The 19542-nt window shown below is 56.8% G+C and overlaps 1 protein-coding gene across 1 annotated transcript in view; it reads right to left on the bottom strand.

The window, feature by feature from the left end:
- Window positions 1-763: 763 nt before the first annotated feature.
- Window positions 764-19542, bottom strand: part of SGSM1 (small G protein signaling modulator 1) — a 39808-nt gene continuing 21029 nt past the window's right edge. The window contains exons 7-27 of the mRNA XM_086623746.1: window positions 19023-19168; window positions 18027-18158; window positions 17343-17467; window positions 16291-16353; window positions 15295-15362; window positions 14713-14876; window positions 14097-14226; window positions 12809-12988; window positions 11629-11767; window positions 11193-11257; window positions 10676-10821; window positions 9935-10063; window positions 9269-9451; window positions 6891-6962; window positions 4782-5366; window positions 4475-4599; window positions 2761-2843; window positions 2351-2460; window positions 1957-2053; window positions 1369-1536; window positions 764-852 (exon numbers count right to left, since the gene is read on the bottom strand). Coding sequence (XP_086479872.1) covers window positions 764-852; window positions 1369-1536; window positions 1957-2053; window positions 2351-2460; window positions 2761-2843; window positions 4475-4599; window positions 4782-5366; window positions 6891-6962; window positions 9269-9451; window positions 9935-10063; window positions 10676-10821; window positions 11193-11257; window positions 11629-11767; window positions 12809-12988; window positions 14097-14226; window positions 14713-14876; window positions 15295-15362; window positions 16291-16353; window positions 17343-17467; window positions 18027-18158; window positions 19023-19168 — 2999 coding nt within the window. The remainder of the gene's footprint in view (window positions 853-1368; window positions 1537-1956; window positions 2054-2350; window positions 2461-2760; window positions 2844-4474; window positions 4600-4781; window positions 5367-6890; window positions 6963-9268; window positions 9452-9934; window positions 10064-10675; window positions 10822-11192; window positions 11258-11628; window positions 11768-12808; window positions 12989-14096; window positions 14227-14712; window positions 14877-15294; window positions 15363-16290; window positions 16354-17342; window positions 17468-18026; window positions 18159-19022; window positions 19169-19542) is intronic.

Genomic DNA, 19542 nt, shown 5'->3' with positions numbered 1-19542 from the left:
GGCTGGATTTCAAAAGAAAAACCCAATGCTGAATTTGAAGCTCTTCTGAAAATCCATCCAGAGCTGAAACTCTTGTGTGCTCAGATACCATAGTAACAAACAACGTAAAAATCCCAGGGAGAGAACAGAGCCCTAAAAAAATACGAAAGGGGATGCTTCGCATCAAGGGACAAGACCAAAAGAAGAGGAATTTCTGTGACCAAAGTCTCTCTCTGTCACTGGCAGAACCTCACAATGTCAGTGAGGAACCGAGTACTGGCAGCAGCCCCGTCGTTCGTGCCCAGGCTCGCAGGGCTGGCTGGCTGCCCTGTCCCAGGGAGCAGCTTTATTTTCTTGCCACACAGGCTGCGGAGCCCGAGCCGGCCCCGAGGGGGGCTGGCAGCTCTGCTCTCCCAGACCCCGAGCTCTGACCTGGGCTGCTGGCAACCACCTCGGCAGCTGTGCTGGGAACCACAGGCGCTGCCCTTCGGCTGCAGCAAGGCAAGGAAGCGGCTGCCTGGGTGCTGCTCCCAAAGCAAGTGGATCAAACGCAATCGTACGGATCTTTGGTTAAGTCACTGAAGAAGGCTGCGAAGATCTGATCCGGGGCCCCTGGACCTGACACTGAGCACAGCACTTGCAGAGCTAAGGGAACTTCCACAGCAGCACGTGTCCAACTACCTTACTTCCACAGGTGTGGCACTTGGAGAAAAAGGAGAAGGGGAGGAAGCATCGAAGGGAAGTCCCGGCTCTTTGTCTGGATGCCTCATCTTCCCCACGTCCTTCATTTGTTCTCGATCAGAGTCTGCACTTTATAGACAAGGTCCCGAGCCAGCTTCAGGATCTGCTTGGTGTTGTGCCGCTCAGCCATCTCTGGAACACAGACAGAAGGAACCCACAAATTGGCTACACCCCTGCAGCCCCGCGTCTCAAGGGGCACCCCCAGCCTCACCGCTCTCTGCTCTCAGCCCAGCTCCAGGCACGAGCTGAGGCTGCGAATTCCTGCCCAAGTCCCCAGCACCATCCCTCGCAGGGACACCTGACTCCGAAGAGAAGAGTCATCATTAACCAGCTCATCTCGGGATGGTTACAGCCAGAGGGAAGCACAACCTACACTCACAGCTCCCTTCAGGCATGGCAAGGTGGGCTGTTGCCAAGGATGGCAGAGTGGCTTCCCCAGGCACCATCTGACCCTCTCGGAGACCATTCAGGGGTAAGGGGTCTCTTTTCCATCACCTTCCAAGTATCAGCATCGCACAACCACACACTGCTCTGTGTTAAATATTTACCAGTATAGCCCAGATATGACTGTTTATAGTCAGACAGACATGTGCTGCCTACATCTGAGCAGCTGCCGCAAATTTCAGCCCAACAGAACACAAGCTGTACCGTTGAAAAACTTGATGATGTCTGTAAAATCCATGTTGTTCTCCAAGATTATGTCCCGGTACATTTCCACCAAAGCCAGGGCTATGAAGAGCACATAGTGTGCAGAGGAAACGTGTGCAGCTGCCCAGATGGTCTCCCAGACGGCGAAGACGTCATCATACACCAGCTCTGTTAACGGAGGAAGAAGCCCAGCAGTTACTACACCAGCCACGGGTTTACAGTCCCCCTGACTCGCAGAGCTCGCAGCAGCACTGGGAAGACACGCTGGGTGGTTTCTTCCCACAAGAACCTGTTCCAGTTGGAAGCAACAAGTCAAGTCATCTGCAGAGACAAATATTCTGGCCTGCAGCAGGTGGCACAGGCTTCAGGACACAAACCCGGACACCAGCAGCTCTGGAACAACAGGTTCTGTATCCAGACAGAAAAATCAGCCACAGATTTGCCGGGGAAAAGCAAAACAGGAACGCGTGGTAAAACGTTAAGTTCAGACACCTGAAGCTGCAGAGAGTGCTGAGAAGCGCGGAGGCACCGCAGACCTTCCCTTCCCTCCCCTTTCCCAGTCTCAGCCACCTCCCTCCCAGCACACACCTCTCTTGAAGTCCAGGAGAAACCATCGGTAGCAGAAGTAGAAATGAGTGTAATCACCATTCTGGTGCATCAGCTCGAAGAGCTCCGAGTCCAGAATCTGCCAAGAAAAGCAAAAGAAAACTCAGCGGTGGGCAGCCAAGGCGCCAGCCGTTCCCCCGCCCGCCGTCCTGCATTCCCACCGCCCTCCCACCGCACCACAACATCTGCCACGCAGCTTCTCCCTCCTTTGCAATCCTGGCACGCGTTACTCCCCGGCTGTCCTTACAGCCCACCGCTCTCCCTCCCGCTTCCCACCACTGAAAGCTCCTCTCAGCCCCTCCGAGACCCCCATCCCAAGAACAGCATTCCCCCTCCGGTGTGAGACGCTGCCATCCCTGCGCCAGGAACCCCCTACCTGGATCAGAGATCTCATGTTGGCAAAGTGGGTGTCCATGGCTCCCCCGTGGGGGAAGTTCTGATTCATCCTCTTCATGAGCTCGGTGAAACAGCTGAAAGCCAGAGCCTCTGCGCAGGGAAGAGGGACAGTCACTGCTCGCTGCAGGGACCCCGCTGCACCCACATCACCACACCGCAGCAGGGACATCCCTCCCCGCTCCGCACACGCGGCAGGGACCGGCCTCGGGACAGCTCACCCTGCAAAAAGTACACGCTGTCCCCAGGATGGGCTCCTGGGACTCGGTGAGCATTGAGGACAAAGAAGATCCCTCCGAGCACGGGACCCTCCTGCTGCAAAGGGCCACCAGCCCAGCAGATTCCCCCACACACTCCCACAAAGGTACCAGCGGAGCGGAGCCACCCACTCACCGTCATCCAGGATGACCAGGAGAGGGGCTAACAGGTCACACATCCCCTGCACGTAGCCAATCTCGATGTGCTGCCAGATGTAGCTGTGTGAGAGAGCAGGAAAGGTGCCCCGTGAGCCCCTTCCCCGTGCCACGCACGAGTGCCACAACCTGCCGCCTCGCTTGCCCGTGCCCTGCCTTCCGTTCCTGGGATGTTGGCATTTCCTACGTGCTATCGCCGAAGCACGGCGGCAGGGCAGGACAAATCAGACTTATTTATTCTGTGCTCCGTTCCTCTACGGCCAGTTTGTAAATTTAATTTAAGTTCTCAGGTAAGGTAAGTGATGCATGGCACAGCCCTGGATCGACACCCTGCAATGGCCATGGCCATGGCCATTGCAGGGTGTCGATCCAGGGCTGTGCCATGGCCATTGGGGGGAAATCAGCACAGGGCAAAGTGGAATCAAAAAGCACAGGCTGTCAGAGTTTGTTAATTTATCCTCTTGGCTCTCTCTGCACGATATCGCCTGCTTCGCCTTCCCGGACCCGGTGTCCCAGGAAGCAACGAGCCCTGCAGAGATATCTTCCCATATTTGGTAGCAAGTCAAAGTCAAAACGCGTTCGGAAAGGACTCGAATCCACTGCTGGCACAAGGGAACAATCTTTTCCAGCCTGCCCACTAGTTTTCCAAAATCTGCTGCGTTGTAGGTCTCATCTCGGCAGCGATCTCCGACTCTTGACTGTCGGATCAAGTGACAGCCCTGATGAAACAGCAGCTTCTCCTCATATTTGCGAGGTGAGTAATGACATTTCAGCCTTCGCTGCCCCCGACGCAGCCGCAGCTGCGGAGCTGGAGCTGGTTGGAGTCGGTGAACGTCAAATGGCAACGTCTTAGTCACAGGGACCAAGCGAAGGGAATCAGAAACGCACCCAGGTATCGCTGTCCCCTGGGTGGGCACTAACCACGCGGGGGCTTCGGGTGGTTCCTCATTCACCCTACAGCTCTGTGGGCTGATGCTCATTAAATCATAGAATAGAATCAGAGAATGGGTTGGGTGGGAAGGGACCTCAAAGATCATCTCGTTCCAACCCCCCTGCCATGGGCAGGGACACCCTCCACTACACCAGGTTGCCCAAAGCCCCATCCAACCTGGCCTTGAACACTGCCAGGGATGGGGCAGCCACAGCTTCTCTGGGCAACCTGTGCCAGTGCCTCAACACCCTCAGAGGGAAGAATTTCTTCCTTAGATCTAATCAAAATCTCCCCTCTTTCAGTTTAAAGCCATTGGCCTTGTTTTATCACCACACACCCTTGTCCAAAGCCCCTCTCCAGCTTTCCTGTAGCCGCTTTAGGTACTGGAAAGCTGCTATAAGATAAGATCACCCCGGAGCCTTCTCTTCTCCAGGCTGAACAGCCCCAACTCTCCCAGCCTGTCTCCATAGCAGAGGTGCTCCAGCCCTCGGATCATCTTTGTGGCCTCCTCTGGACCCGCTCCAGCAGCTCCATGTCCTTCTGCTGCTGGGGACTCCAAAGCTGAATGCAGGCACTGCAGCAGGGGGCTCACGAGAATGATGATGGGTTTGGGGGAGGCGAAGGTGGCAAAACTCAGTAACCAGAATAAAGTTTGAGGCTCCAGCCTCAAGATGAATTCAGGAAAACCAACCGCCAGTGTCAGGAGCCCGCTCCCATCGCAGGGGGGGCTCCAGGCCCCCACCCTGACCCCCGCAGCTCCCACCTGCACATGATGTTGCGGAGTTTCTCCAGGTTGGCGGGGGTGAAGTACCAGTAGTTGCGGTCGCACCGCTGCACGTCCTTCTCAATGCGGTGCAGGTTCACCGTGTACATGTCCAGTAGCTCTGGCTGCCCAAAACAAAAGCAAAGTTGATTCATTTTCAAATAGAAACCCAAAAGAAAGTTGCAAGGGCAACGGAGCGACAGGACAGAGTTTGGGTGGAAGGTGGAGAGCCTCTGTACAGACAACCACAGGAAGAGCACAGGGCAAACGCAGGGACATAATGAGACACCCAGAAGTTCATACTTACTGAGTAGGTGACACCTGTGGAGGAGACAGCAGATGCTTCACCATTGGCCAGATCAGCTACAGCCAGAGAATCCAGCTGTGGGTACAAACTCTCCATCTCTGGCTCCTCGGAGATGTTATCTTCACTCTCCACCAAGCTTTGCTTTTCAGCTTCGCCGTCTGCCCAGCTCTCCACCACAGTCAGGGCCACAGTGTCACGATCACGCAGGACCTCTGCGGAGCTCTCACCCATGGGAACAAAGTCCACGCTTCCACTGGTGGGAAATTCACCTTCCAGGCTGTCTTGGCCTGGCAGCTTCTCCTCCTGCTGGGCTCCATCCAAGTCGTGTGGGACGGGGACGTCGGACACACCAGCTTTTCCCTGAGAGCTGGTCGAGGATTTATTGGTTTCCAGGGCACTGTCCTCGTTGCTGAAGCTGCGCTCTGAGAACCCCGATGCGATAGAGAAGTTCTGGGAAGAGGGGTGACCAGAATCAGGGGAACACGTGCCATTGGGAACTGTTCCGTTCGGCATCTTGCTTTGTTTGCCATCTTCCAGTTGAGCGTCTGCCTCAGCCTGTTCCACTTCATCGACAGATTCAAACACCTGCATGGAATGAGCAAAGAGCCACGTGAGAGCCCTGAGTTCAGCACACTGTTGGGAACACGGGCGTTATGTCCCCAAGCTGGAGCTCTTGGGGACATAACGCCCGTGTTCCCAACAGCAGGGAAGGAGGAAGATCTGTTGTAAGGAAGAAAGCTCAGAGTTGAGGGCATTTTAAATGACATTCCATTAGGTCCTGCACGTGGGTCGGGGCAATCCCAAGCACAAGTACAGGCTGGGTGGAGAATGGATTGAGAGCAGCCCTGAGGGGAAGGACTTGGGAGTGCTGGTGGATGAGAAGCTCAACATGAGCCGGCACCGTGCGCTGGCAGCCCAGAAAGCCAACTGTGTCCTGGGCTGCATCCAGAGCAGCGTGGGCAGCAGGGCGAGGGAGGGGATTCTGCCCCTCTGCTCTGCTCTCGTGAGACCCCACCTGGAATACTGCGTTCAGCTCTGGGGTCCCCAGCACAAGAAGGACATGGAGCTGTTGGAGCGGGGCCAGAGGAGGCCACAAGGATGATGCGAGGGCTGGAGCACCTCTGCTATGGAGACAGGCTGAGAGAGTTGGGGCTGTTCAGCCTGGAGAAGAGAAGGCTCCGGGGTGATCTTATAGCAGCCTTCCAGTACTTAAAGGGCCTACAAGAAAGCTGGAGAGGGGCTTTGGACAAGGGCGTAGAGTGACAGGACAAGGGGCAATGGCATTAAACTGAAAGAGGGGAGATTTTGATTAGAGATAAGGAAGAAATTCTTCACTCTGAGGATGGTGAGGCACTGGCACAGGTTGCCCAGAGAAGCTGTGGCTGCCCCATCCCTGGAAGTTTTCAAGGCCAGGTTGGATGGGGCTTTGAGCAACCTGGTGTAGTGGAGGGTGTCCCTGCCCATGGCAGGGGGGTTGGGACTGGATGATCTCTGAGGTCCCTTCCAATCCAAACCAGTCTATGATTCTGTGATTCTGTGATTTTAACTTACTTGTGCTTGGCCTGGCTGCGGCTCTGTATCTTTGCTATAGTGAGAGACAACTCCAGCCTGAGCATCTAGCTCTTTGTCTCACTTTACCCAATTCTTGGAGGAATTTCTGGGCACAGTCCTCAGCTTTTAGGTTCCCCTGCCTGGATCTGGCAGGTCAGTGCTTGGTCGTTTGCTCAACACAGAGCCCACAGTCACTGCTCCAAGGGACAACGCTTTGCTAGACATAATATATTGGGCAGAACGTCATTTAAAGAGTTAAACACGTGGTTGTTAACACATGGAGCAGCCAAAGGGCCCTCAAGTGTGAAGGCAACGTGGGGGTTGGTCCTTCAAGCTTGGGCAGAGCAGGCTGGGGAATATCAACCACCACTGACCAGTTCTGACCTTAGTGGCTCCAGAAGCAGGTTTGTGAGTCGTTTACCTCCTCCAGCCACCACTTCTGTTTGCCACAAATCGTGACTATTGACCGGTGACCGGCCCAAGCCGGGGCAGAGAGCCGGATGCTGCTGGGTGGCTGGCAGCCGAAGGAGCAGGAGGGGACGGAGCGCTGGTGCTCACCTGCGTGCTGGAGCTGGAGTCGCTCTGCAGCCGGGCGTGATTCTGTCGGCCGGAGCTGCAGCTCTGCGAAGACTGCAAGAGAGAGGGAAAAGGGCAGTGAAAAGGCGAAGAACGTGGTGTCTGGAGCCGGGGGAGGCTCACGCCGTGCTACCAGGGGTGGGCACATCTGCATGTAAAGAACGAGCAGAAAACGCATCCAAAAAATCCTCGAATTTGACCCGTGAAAGATGCTCACGTCGCGTCAACTCTGCCATGCGGTTTGGCACGCGGTGCAGCACCCTGCCTCTGCCTGCTGCTGGAGAAGATGGCAAAACACAAAGTGCCAGGCCTGTCCTGTTGTTCAAACACTGTGTGTTGGGGTCTGAAGGGAACCGCTTGCTTCTGGCCTTCCGAGAGGTCACGCTGTCTCCCTGGAGTGCAGATATCTACAAATCTCTGTCCTAATTTGGCAGCAGCGCCGCTCACCCGTCTTACTTTACATAAACGATGAAGTCACAGGCTATAAAACAATCCCTCCGAGCATATTAATGGTTTTTTTTCCTTTTCTTAAAGGACAAATATCGAAGTTTTGAGCCAGACTCCGCCGAGGCAGCCCCTCTAAAAGCCAACAGCACCCTTTGCTGGCTTCCAGCTGAAGCACAGAAGGAAGCGTCGGGTTTTGCTGCGACCAGTTGAGTGCTCTGCCTTGTGGATTCCCTCCGAGCAACTGGTCTTCACTAAGGAGCGTGTCCTCCTCCACCAGCAGGAGCCCGCGGGGCGGGATGCGCGGAGCGTGGCAATGACATCACGCACAAGCACCAGGGCTTTAAGAAAACGCAGCACTTGCAGAATGGCAGCAGGAGGTGTCCCCACCCTGGCACTGGGGGAGTTCGCTGGGCAGGGCTCTGATGGAGAGAGGAAGGGCAATAGTTTTCCTCCATTGCCATGGGAGCATTTTATAACAGGAAATTTCACGTTGAGATGGGAAAAGGGAGAGCCTTTGCATGTATTAACGCTGCCAGCTCCTCTCCCAGAGCGTGTTCCCAGAACAGGCAGGTATGGATATAAAAAAACCAAAGAACCTCAGAGGAGATGCTGTGGGGACAGGAATGATTCACGGGGCTCCAGCACTGCTGACCGTGCCACCCACCTCTGCTCATCCCCCATGAGAGCTGTCAGCCACATCCTGCACCCAGACCCCGGTTCGGACTTGTCCTGCCCGCATCTCTCCTTCTCCAAACACAAACCAGCAAAGCATCTGCACAAACTCCCCGGGGGAAACCGGATGAACCCCCCAGTGCTGCACCCACCGGGCCCTTTTCGGCTCAGCCTCCGTTGGCCTCCGGTGCAGCAGCGCGAGGTCGGATAACCCCGCACCGCTCACTCTGCCGTGCCAGGCTCTTCCCCCCCAAGGACAAAACCCACAGGGAAACACTCCCTGGACTCTGTTCTCCGGGCTGCCTTTCCTTAAACAGGCTTCTCCCTCCACACCCTTTGGATTGCCCCACGGATCTGTCTCCCCTCTGCACCTCTGTGAGCTGGTCCCACGGAGCGGGGTGCCAGGGCCCAGCTCTGGCACAGGATGGCACAGGGCACCGTGGCTGCTGCGGGCTCCTCCGCAGCCATTCCCAGAGCCGCTGCTCCTGCCCACCGGCAGTGGCTCCGCCTTCCGCTGCGCTCAGCAGCTGATGGGAGAGGGAGCCACGAAGCCCACTGACCTCTTTCACAGCCCCTCAGCACCAGAAACGTGGTCTTCCTCCCTCCCTTTACTTCAACGTTGACTTCCACGACCTAATCCTGATGTGTGCCAGGAATGCAAACTGGGTAAGGAGTATCTCTTGTTCTCCAGCAACACCCACAAGGAACATCTCACAGGACTGGGGTGACTGTTTGGATTCAGAAGTGCAGCTCCACAAAGGAGTTCTGGGGTCCTGGCTGACCCCCTGCCCTCTCCCAGGCCCCCCTGCCCTCTGCCAGGACCCCCTGCCCTCTCCCTGCTGCCCCTGGCTTCCAGGTCCTCTGTGCCCAGCACGCCCACCCTGGGTCACGGACGCAGAGGATACTGCAGCTGCAAGAATCAAAGCAAATTTGTTAGAGCTCCAGTGCATCACTCAGGCTGCAGACCAAAATTTCTCGGCCAGTACAGCACCACCCAGCACGGAAACTGGGGCAATGCTGCAGGAGATCCCTGCTCCCACCGCTAAACGCCCTGGAAAAGCAGAGGAAAGCAAACGGGTGAGAAAGCCCCAATCCTAATTTGCACGGATTAACAGCGAGCAACGAGGCGCAGCGGCGGGCAGAGGAGGGTGAGCACGGACTGTGCCTCCACCCCTGCCTGCAGCACGGGCCAACGCGGAGCCCGGGTGGGCAGAGCCCTCCCCGAGCCCCCGCACCCTCACCTCATTGCTGATCGTCGAGTCCCGGTGCATCATCCTCTGGATGTGGGAATCCAGGCTGACCCCGGAGGAGCACTTGGCCAGAGCTGCTGCGTGCGACTCCTTCTCGCGCTGCCGGACGATGGCCTCGCAGCCCAGCCACTGCGCCATGGTGTGCTCGTAGCAGCTGCGCGTCTGCTCGTCGGCCTGTGGCGTTCAGAGACAGGGGCTCTTTGAACGGCTGTCCCCAGAAGAGACCAGAAACCACCATCTCCTGCACCCCCCTAGCAGCTCTGCGCAGAGGAGCACGTGCTCGTATTAACTACGGCTAGATGGGACACAGTCACCCATCTCCTGCCCAGTGCCAGCCAGAGCCTGACCGACTAAATCTCGCAAAAATTAGGATGGAAAAACGACCATCCATCTCCTTCCCACATTCCAAAGGTGCACAGGGCACTGAACATCAGCAACCAGCAGCTGCACGGAGGAGCGTCGACCTTGGTCCTATCAGTTCCTGCTTATCTGAGTCCTTCTGCCACCTCCTACCTACAGCCACAGCACGAAGGGGACACAACGCCCGGTGGGTTCCCAGGACAGATTCTGGCACACAGGCACTTCGAGCTGTGACACATCCAGGGCATGCCAACGCAATACCCCGGGCTGCTGAGCTGGCAGCACGCTCATACCCACCTCCTTCCTTTCTGCCTCCGTCATCCCAAAGTGATAATGGCCCAAAAGGAAGGGCCAGACAGCCTTCCTGATCTCGTGCTGGATGCCCCCATAGTAGATCAGCCGCAGCAGCTCCTGGTCCTCGTAACTCTGTGGGAAGAGCTCTGAGTCAGCACAGACGCAGCCAGGACCACAGCTGGCACATGCGAGGGCAACTCCAGCCTGGCCATGCCGCCTTCTCGCACCCAGAGCGCTGCCCAGGCGCTGCCCGCCCGCCAACTTGCTGCCCGTTCATTGCAGGTGCCCTCTCCGATCTCGGCTTGGGCTTAAGCACAGCCAGAGGCCCCTGTGGATGGACATTTTGGGAAACACTGGCCCACCCCAGCCAGAAAGTGGCCCACCAAAGCCACTGCTGTGCCTCTGAGTGCCAGCAGCGTTTCAGGGCTATGGCACTGCTCACAGCTCCAGCCACTCTGCCGTGGCAGCGCGCTGGGATCCCCCTCCAGCCCTCAGGGTGACTGGCACTGCTGCGGGCAGGCTCTGAACAGAGGCGTGTTGAGGAGAGCAGCCTTCGTCCCCCAGCTTCACGTGTCGAGGATGAGGAGCCCCGGGCTCCGCGCAGCCTGGGGCAGGCTGCGTGGCTTCTCAGGGAACTTCTCAAACAATTTGCTCTACCTTACCATGCCAGAGCCACTTAAGTGACGCTGCCCTGGGCACCCCAAGCCCACCACAACTGGCGTGTCCCACGAGCGTTGGCCCTACCGTGCTGTCCTGCAGGTATCTCTGCCATATGTCCACAGTCAGCCCCGAGCTGGCGCTGCAGGGCACATCGGGAGACACGATGTTGTGGTTAACCAGCGCGGAGAGGTGGGTTCGCACCGTGGAGAGGTGTCTGCAATAGGCCAGCCCTGCAGTGGGCAGAAGCAAACATTGAGCCACGGAGCTCAGGGGGCCACGAGGATGAAGTGCAGGAGAGCTCCGACGAACGCGGTCCCTGAAGGAGCCCCTCCATCCACACCCAGCCTGAGCAGCAGAGCAGGGAGTCTCCTGGGATGGACCAGTATCTCGTCACCTTGTACCGGGAGGAAGCCCGAGGGTCAGAGTTCAGATGTCTGCTGCCAACCCTGAGCGTGTGTGCATGGGGCCCTGCATGCAACAAACTGGTCCCAGTAGCCCTGGCCACTGCCCCGCTGCCGCAGCACCACTGCTAGCCCGTAGCCCAGCCTTATCCCCTGCCCATCACACATCTCGAGGCATCGTGGATGTGACAAGTACTCACAGCCGTAGAAGGCCCGGGAGAGGATCTGGTACTTCATATTGTCACACAGGAGCTTCAGCGGAGCTCTGCCAGTAAAACCATACTGGATGTGAGGAGGGGAATTGCCGCCACGCGTGTCCTCAGCCCCTGCTTTGCTCTGACTGTTCCAGCTTTGCCTTCAGAGGTGCACCCTGGGACCTGCCCAGCTTGGACACAGCAATTCTGGATGCCAGGATACGGCCACAGAGCAGCTGAGACGCCCTGGACGAGGGGCCAAGCCTTGCTTCAGCCTGGACACGTCCCATGGGCACCAGCAGATGGGCCCTGGACAACCGAGCTGGGTATGAGGCTGGAGACACCGTAGCTGCTCTATCTCAGCCATCCAGCTGGGCTTGCACCTAACCCTTGTTTTATCTGACCTGCATTTCTCCAGCGAGCAGCAGCGGAGCCGCCGTACCTTTCGTGGCTGCAGCCGTTGGACGGCCCACCGTCAGAGGAGCCACTCTGAGAGCAGGAGGAGCAGGAGGACTTGCGGGTGCTGGGTTGCCACATGGGAGGCAGGCCGGTGCCCGGTGGGTCCATCAGGTCCTGGGGCACTGTAAGAGAGCGGAGAGAGGAGCATCAGGCACTGTCTGGCTCTGCCCTGGAGTCAGGTGAGCCACAGGAGGTCAACAGAGAAGAGTGTTGATCAGCAAATGCAGCATCCCGCACTCCTCCCAAGGAGATTCCAGCGACTGGGTAGGACCCACGCCAGGTAATCACAGCACCAGCATGGGTGAGCTCAGGAGAAAGGAAAGGAAACAAAGAACATTGATGAGAGAGAGGAAGAGAAAATCATCTGCTAATTAACTAAAGCACCTTCAGCAAGCTAATCTTGAACTGCAGAAAACAAACACCCAGCCCAGAGACACCGAGAAAGGGGCTGCAACAGGCTGCCAGGCAGATGACAAAAAACACGACTGAAATCAACCGCTGCCCCAGGAAGAGCGGATCACTGCACAGGAAAAGCCCCCATCCCTCAAACATTGGGATCCCATCCCAGATTCAGGGAAAGACGGGAGCATCCTCATCCCAAGACAGGAGATAAAGGCTTTGATTAAGAGGCTGAGAGGGACAGCAGGAGCAAGTAGCTTCTTCTTGTTGTCACTTGCAAAATCCCTGCTTAAGCTGGGAAGCGCTGTCGCAACGGCCTCGGGTCCTGCTCCGGTGTCGCCCCGTGAACCGGCCGGGCAGAGCCAGCACGGCTCTGAGCTGAGAGCCAGCTGGCCCCACATCCCTGAGCAGCCTGGCTGCTCCCTGGCCTGGCACGGGCCGTCACGACGAAGGTGAGCTGTGGGATGCAGGCAAAGATTCATGAAGAAAAAACCTATTTGCTCCTCCTTGGAAATTAAATCGTGGTAGAAATTCCAGCTTTGAGCTGGGAGAGGGATTCCTCACTCATTCTTGACTCTCCCTGCTTGTGACATTGAGCAATTGACACTGGCAAGAAAAAGGCTGAAATATTCCTATTTCCCTCCTGTTGAGCAGGTGCTGACGGGTCGGTGGCGGCCGGCAGCGACAGCGGACACCTCTGCAGGAATTGTCAAGTGACAACGCAGGCAAGCAGCAGTGCCAGCCACAAACCACAGCCGCGTTACGCCGACGCCGAGCGGCCCCCCGAGCGGCAAGGGGAGGTCGGGACGTGCCGGGGAGACTCGGAAACCATTTAGGGATCACCACCGTCTTGCTTGCAGCTGGAGTCCTCACCATCCTCCCTCTCACAGCGGTGACGGCGATCACGGACGCAAGGAATGGATGAAAATTACCATTAATGGTAACTAGAGACACAGAGAGAGGACAAGGGCACAAATGAGAGGGGAGAAAGGAAGAATCTGTAGAGAAAAAAAAAAAAGTGGTGCAGTTCCACCCCGCTCTGGGAAGGTCCACAGGAACCACATGGACTTTGATGACGCCAGCTGAGGAGATTGCAGCAATTCATTTCCCAGAAAATTTGTCCCCCAGCATGGAATTAAGGGGTAGATCAAAAGGAAGCTACAGAAAGGAGCATCTCTATCTGCTATTTTAGCCTCAATCAGATTTTTATCTGACTCACTGAATCGTGTTAGTCAGCTAAAGGCAGGGAGAACTAAGTATAATCTTAACTGATGTGATGGAGGAGTCACAGGAGATATGATTGCCCTCTTCCAGCCTCAAAAATATAGGAACAAGTTTTTGATCAAACTTCATAGCTTTTTTTCAAGCACTCCACTCTCAGTTTTCGGCCTTATAAAGTCATCTACAACGTTCCCAGAGGTCAAAAAAATCGTTCCTCGTATCCCACAGAAGAGCGAGGACAAACGTACAGTCACTTCAGCCAAGCACATGGTTCAGATCCTTCACAACCAGACATGAAGGGAGATTTCTGGGTCGGTGAATGCAGCTGTGAGCCGGGGGGCAGAGACCCATGGGTCCAGCCGGGCCGCACGCCGAGAAGGTGCTGTGCCCTCTCCTCCGCGCCGCAGCAGCCACGCTGAAGGAGCACAGCTGGATTTAACGCAGCACTTGTCAAGTTGGTGACAGCCAGAGAAGGATCAGGGCTGGAGGCCTGAGATGGTGAAAAGTGACCCCCAAGGCACGTGAACAAAGGGAACCTTACTGCTGAAATTCCGTGCAAGAATTTTTTTTCCAACCATTGAGGCAGTCGTGGCCCGTTGAGCAGCTGCAGAAGTGGAGGAGACTCGGTAGCAAGGGAAAAGTGAGAACACAAAACGTAACACCCCAACCCATACGTGACGTTGGACAAAAGGCAGTGCTGGGACAAGCAAAGCCCATTTCTCTGGAACCATTTCCTGGCGCGAAACGCCGCGTGCCTGCCAGGGCCGTGCCCCCGGCTGCCCGCGCGCCCCGCGGTCACCCACCCGAAACACTCCCTGCCACCGCACTCACCGAATTCAGACTGTGCCCCTGGGTAGATGATTCTGAAAACGTAATCTGTGGCTTCGTCGTCTTCCTTGTCGGACGCAGACTCGGAGGAGCCCTGGGGACTTCGCTTCCTCAGCTTGGGAAACACCTTCCCCTGGGTGAACAAAACCCACCCCTCACCAGCCGCCCCGTGCCCGACCGCGCAGGCGGGCACGGCCGCTGCCTGGCTTGCCCAACTCCTGCCTAGCACCAACGTGTGCTTCGGCAGCCCGGGTGGTGTTTGCACGTTCCCTGCGCTGCAGCAGCCCTTGGATTCAGCTTTCAATTACACAGTGATCACATAACCCTGTTTGGACACGGCATGGCCAGGTCCATGAGAACCAAACCTTTCGTGCCCCACACCACCTCCCTCTGCTCCGTTCGGCTGGCCAAGGCCACGAGCTATACCAAGCTGCCCTATTTCAAGCCCACCTTCCTTCTTAGTTTCGGGAGGGGGACTGTTTAAAACGCAGCAGCTGCTCAGGCCGGGCAGAGGGTCCTCCCCACCAGCTCGGCTCCGAGCCGTGGCACAAGGGAACACCAGCAGCAGGATCCCGCTGTGCCGTGGGCTCGGGAACAAGGGCAGTTTGGGGGTGCCTACCTTTCCCCGCTGTGACCAGAGGGGTGGGTCCAGCTGCCCGTGGGGCAGGAGGCCGTTCTCCAGGCAGGACAGGAACTGCAGTAAGTGGCCTCCTCTGGGGAACCGCAGCGGGGGCCTCTGAATCCCATCCTGGCTCACCAAGACAACCGTTCCACCGCTGTCTACTATTAGCAACAGTGACAGCAGAGAGAGAACACACACGTGAACGGGGGAAACATCACTGGTCAAAAACGCAGAGGACAGGCAAGAAAGCTCAGGAAATTGTCTTTTTGGTGTGCAAAACAAAGGATTTCTTCCTCGTTTGGATTCTTCCCTAAGTCCAAGTCTGGGGTCCTGGAGAAGGCTTGTCTGGGCGATGGCATCCTTGAAAACCACAGAGCACTGCTCTGCCGGGAGCACTGCCCAGTCGGGAGCTGGTTTAAAGGTGTTCCTGGAAGTGCTTACATAGTAGTGACCACCCAGAGCTCTGGACATGTGCCCTGGAGCTGAATCAAAACATTCCCACATGGGCACTCCCCAGAGATCCAAAGAAGCAAATGCCAGGGAATAACACCCTCGGGCAGCCCCTTACTCCGGCTTTACCTTGCTGGTGACAGTGCAAATAGACGATCTCCTCCAGGCGAATAGTCATGGCATAGTCCCAGTACACGCTGGAACAGAGAAAGAGAGGAGAAGTCGTGAGCTTCAGGGATGCAAGAGGTTCTGCTTCTTGTCACATCAGCTCCAGATCCTGCCTCCAGCTATCCCGGTGCCAGGGGAAGCTACAGAAAGGATGAGGGCCCAGCAGCAGTGTGACTGCCGTGAAGCCAGCCTGAGTAAGTGACAACATCCCTGCAGAACCTGGAACCGTCCCTGCCACGACAGCTCAACCAGGGCAGGTCCAGTCCCGCCTGCCCCAGGCTGCTTCCCTATCCTCACATCGTTCCCAGACATGGACAATGTGCCCACGGATCCTGGCAACTGCAGGGAGGAACGTGGAGCCCAGCAGAGCTGAGGACTCTCCTCCGTGCACCCCAGAAGGGACTCCTGGTCCTGCTGCGGTGCTGGGAGATGCCCATGACCCTGGCAGGAGCCGACCCGGAGCCCCAGGGGACTGAGCAGTGCAGTCCGAGCCCGGGCACAGCTCTGCCCAGCAACTGTCCCCAGGGGAGGGGGAAACAAACCCTCGCGATTCCTGTTTTTTTTCAAAGCTGAAAAGAGATTTGGTCTCAGTTGCTTCTGTTCGAGAACCACGACCCCCCAGCACAGGCACCTCGGGGTGACCCAGCAAACCCAGGAACTGCTGGAGAGCTGCTGGTCACCGGGCAGGGCGGCAGGACAGAGATGCCAGGAGGGAGCTGGGGAAGGGGATCTCGCAGGGATTTCTGCGGAGAGCCCAGCACAAGCTCCGCTCTCGGAGCGCGTCAGCATTTAACAACATCCGACTTTGCCACGAAGCAGATTCCCAGAGTCTGAGCAGCATTATCTGCCACTTCACAAAAACAGCACTTAAATAAAAGGCGTCATAAAACGGCTCGTGAAGGCGGATGAGGACGGGAAGGGGTGGGTAAGAGTCACTCCTTGTAGAGTCATACTCACAGTGCCATCTGACTCCTCTTTTCCTTGGTCACGTCTTGACACTGGGAAGTTTTAGAGCTTAGGCTGATGCCCAAGTCAAGAACTCAGAAAAGTGGTGTAGAGATGAAAAGAGCATTTTAGGGGGAGGGTACCAGGCATAACGAAATGGCCCAGCGGCCAAGAGGAAAGGGGAGATGAGAAGAACACAGGTAAACAAAACCAAAAAACTACAATTGAGAATAAACAAAAGCGAGAACAAATTTTGCTGGAGAAGATCTTTACCCCAGGTCAAAGAATCGGTGTCCTAAACGCTCCAGCTTTCCTGGAGTATTTGCTGGTGGAAAGGAATTTCGCTTGCTTTGTTTCATTTCTTGGGCAGATTGGGACCTGGCACGGTTCTGCAGTTTGTTAAAAGGATGGCAGCTGCCAAGAGAAATGCCAGCAGCCCGTAAGGCCATCCCAGGCAATGGGGCACGGCAGCGCAGCCCACCCGGCAAACCGAGCAGACCTTGGGCTCCCTGGAGGAACCAGCTCCAGGGACTCTGGTAAATCCAAGGGACTTTGAATACTTGCACACAGGACCAGGTGCAGACTGCACCAAAACAGCGCTGCAGAACGGGCACTCTGCTACCGGGGTACGAGCATCTGGGAACCGCTCGTGACCCCTCTCTGCAGATGAGCTCCTCAGTTCCCCCGGTTAAAATAACTATGACAAAGCTGAAAGCACTGGGTAGTGTGCAGAGAGGGCATCCTCCCGAGGAAATCCTCGAGGGCCATAAACCAAACCACTTTGTGACCTTCAGAACAAGCACCCTCCGGTTCCCTCGCTGAACGCTTCCCAGCAGAGACAGGCAACACCACAGCACCTCCCACCGTCTCCTGCAGCCCACCTCTGCCACCACCTCAGGCCTCTTCCCCAACTCCCTTCTCCTGTTACAGGCTCAAGGATGATTGTTTTGCTCTGCAGTCAGTGGGAAAACTCACTGATGGCCTTGGACACCAGATCGAAAGTCTGAACCTGGGGAAGATTCACCCCCCCTCCACCCCGTGCCAGAGCACTCGGAGCCAGTCACCTCTTCTCGTAGTCCAGATCCCCCACAGTGCCGTTCATCAGCTGGTTGGGAGTCCACTTCAGCGCCATGATGTCGGCAGTCTGGTGAAGGGACAGATATCCCGGGATTGCCTCCATGTCATCTCGCTTGAGAAGAGAAACGCAGAGGAAGAGTGAGCTGGTGGGAGCAGGCTGGAAGACACCAGAAGCACCAAAGCACCAGCCCAGGCTGCCCGAGGCTGACCCATGCGCTAGAGCACGGTCCCGGACCGTAACACAGCCCTGCCTGCTGCCCCCGAGCCCATCCACCCACCAACGGAGAAACCCACAGTGGGCCTGCAAAACCTCCCAGCAGGGACAACAGGACACCTCACCAGCTCGGAAAAGGGCCGAGAGCAGCTGCCCAGCTGAAGCAAACCACACAGCTCCACCTGAGCAGCTTCCACTTCGTTTATTTGACTACAGTAAGCAAAGAGGGACAGGACAAGGGGGTTTGTGGCCCCTGGTCAAGAGAAGGAAGGGAGAGGAGCCTGTTTCTACTCACGACAGTAGCAGAGCTTTTCCGTTCAACTGGGAGGATCCATACCACAAACACAGTCCAGTCACTGCCCTCCCAGTTTAAAAATGAGCCTGTGCCCTTCTTCGTCAAAGAGCAACTTGGGACAGAATTACCTGGCGAGGAGCAGATGCCCCAGCAGGTACTTACTGGCTGCACCAGGACATTGTTCTTGCCGTAGAGGAGCGTGGCTCGGGAATTCTGGTGCAGTGACTCCACATAGTCCCTGGCAGAAAGCGATGGCCGGTCATCCATGCTGCCACTCGAATGCCTCTTCTGAATCTGAAAGAGATCCACCTACAAACGTGAAGAGAGCACAGATGCCTCCTGCTTTCAAAAAGCTTCTCCTGAAAGCTCATTCCCTCCTCATTTATACACTTAGGAAAGTCACTACTAGAAACCATGGAATGTTCCAAGTTGGAAGGGATCTTCGAGATCATCTGGTTCCAACCCCCCCTGCCATGGGCAGGGATACCCTCCACTACACCAGGTTGCTCAAAGCCCCATCCAGCCTGGCCTTGAACACTTACAGGGATGGGGCAGCCACAGCTTCTCTGGGCAACCTGTGCCAGTGCCTCACCACCCTCAGAGTGAAGAATTTCCTCCTTAGATCTAATCAAAATCTCCCCTCTTTCAGTTTAAAGCCATTGCCCCTTGTCCTGTCACTACACACCCTTGTCCAAAGCCCCTCTCCAGCTTTCCTGTAGGTCCCCTTTAAGTACTGGAAGGCTGCTGGAAGGTCTCCCCAGAGCCCTCTTTTCTCCAGGCTGAACAGCCCCAACTCTCTCAGCCTGTCTTTATGCCCTCTAATAGGATTCCTGGCTCTGGCCAAGCTCAAATCAGTACTTAGACAAGCCCCAGGAGCGTGCTTTGCTCCCAACAAGCAGAGCAGATTTCAACTGCCTTTGCTCTTTGTTCACACATGCTGCTCCCAAAGGGCAGAGCCCCCCCCAGTGCAGTGCCACCTTGGCCCAGCCCTGGCTTGAAGACTTCAAGTAACTTCCCTTTTCTACCTTTTCTCATCAGAGGGCTTCCCTGCCCTTTTCAAAGCGACGGAGCCTCGAGCCCGGGCTAGCGCTGCCCGTCCCACCCCGGGAGGAGCGCCGCGAGGGGCCGTGCCCCCCAGCCTGGCCGTGCCCCACTCACGCAGAGCGCCGGGCGCTTGGTGGGCGACTCCTGGCGACAGTGCGAGCTGTGGATCCGGTGCCTCTGCACCAGCTCATCGGCCGAGGGGTCTGTCCAGAAGTGGTCGGCGGTCTTCATCTTCGTGTACTCCAGCGCGCAGGGCCCCACTGCGCAGAGAAAAACCGCCAACATAAGGAAGTCATTGGCGCCCCGATGACGGCGGTCACCCCTCGGACCCGCAGTGCCCAGCGTCCCAGCGCAGGGGTGGTGGCACGGCAGGCAGAAGCACCGGGCTCAGCACACGCTGCTGCGCTGCACGACGGCGGTGAAGAATTCGTAGAGGTCAGCCAGCCCCGGCAGCGAGCAAGAACCCACCGCCCGACTGGTCACGGCCATGCCGAGCCCCGTGCTGCCCCCCAGGGCCTCAGCCCTGGTTTGTGCCCGTCAGGATTACTGAAGCCTTTGCAAGAAGAGGAAAACCCAAGCTGAGCCTTGTGACTCCCTCTCTGTGCACCATGTGGGCTTCGTACGTGCTCCACAG

Source organism: Tauraco erythrolophus, chromosome 19, assembly GCF_009769465.1.
Source record: "Tauraco erythrolophus isolate bTauEry1 chromosome 19, bTauEry1.pri, whole genome shotgun sequence".
Lineage (NCBI taxonomy): Eukaryota > Metazoa > Chordata > Aves > Musophagiformes > Musophagidae > Tauraco > Tauraco erythrolophus.
Note: the sequence above shows the minus strand (reverse complement) of the source record. Positions and strands in the feature narration are given on the sequence as shown.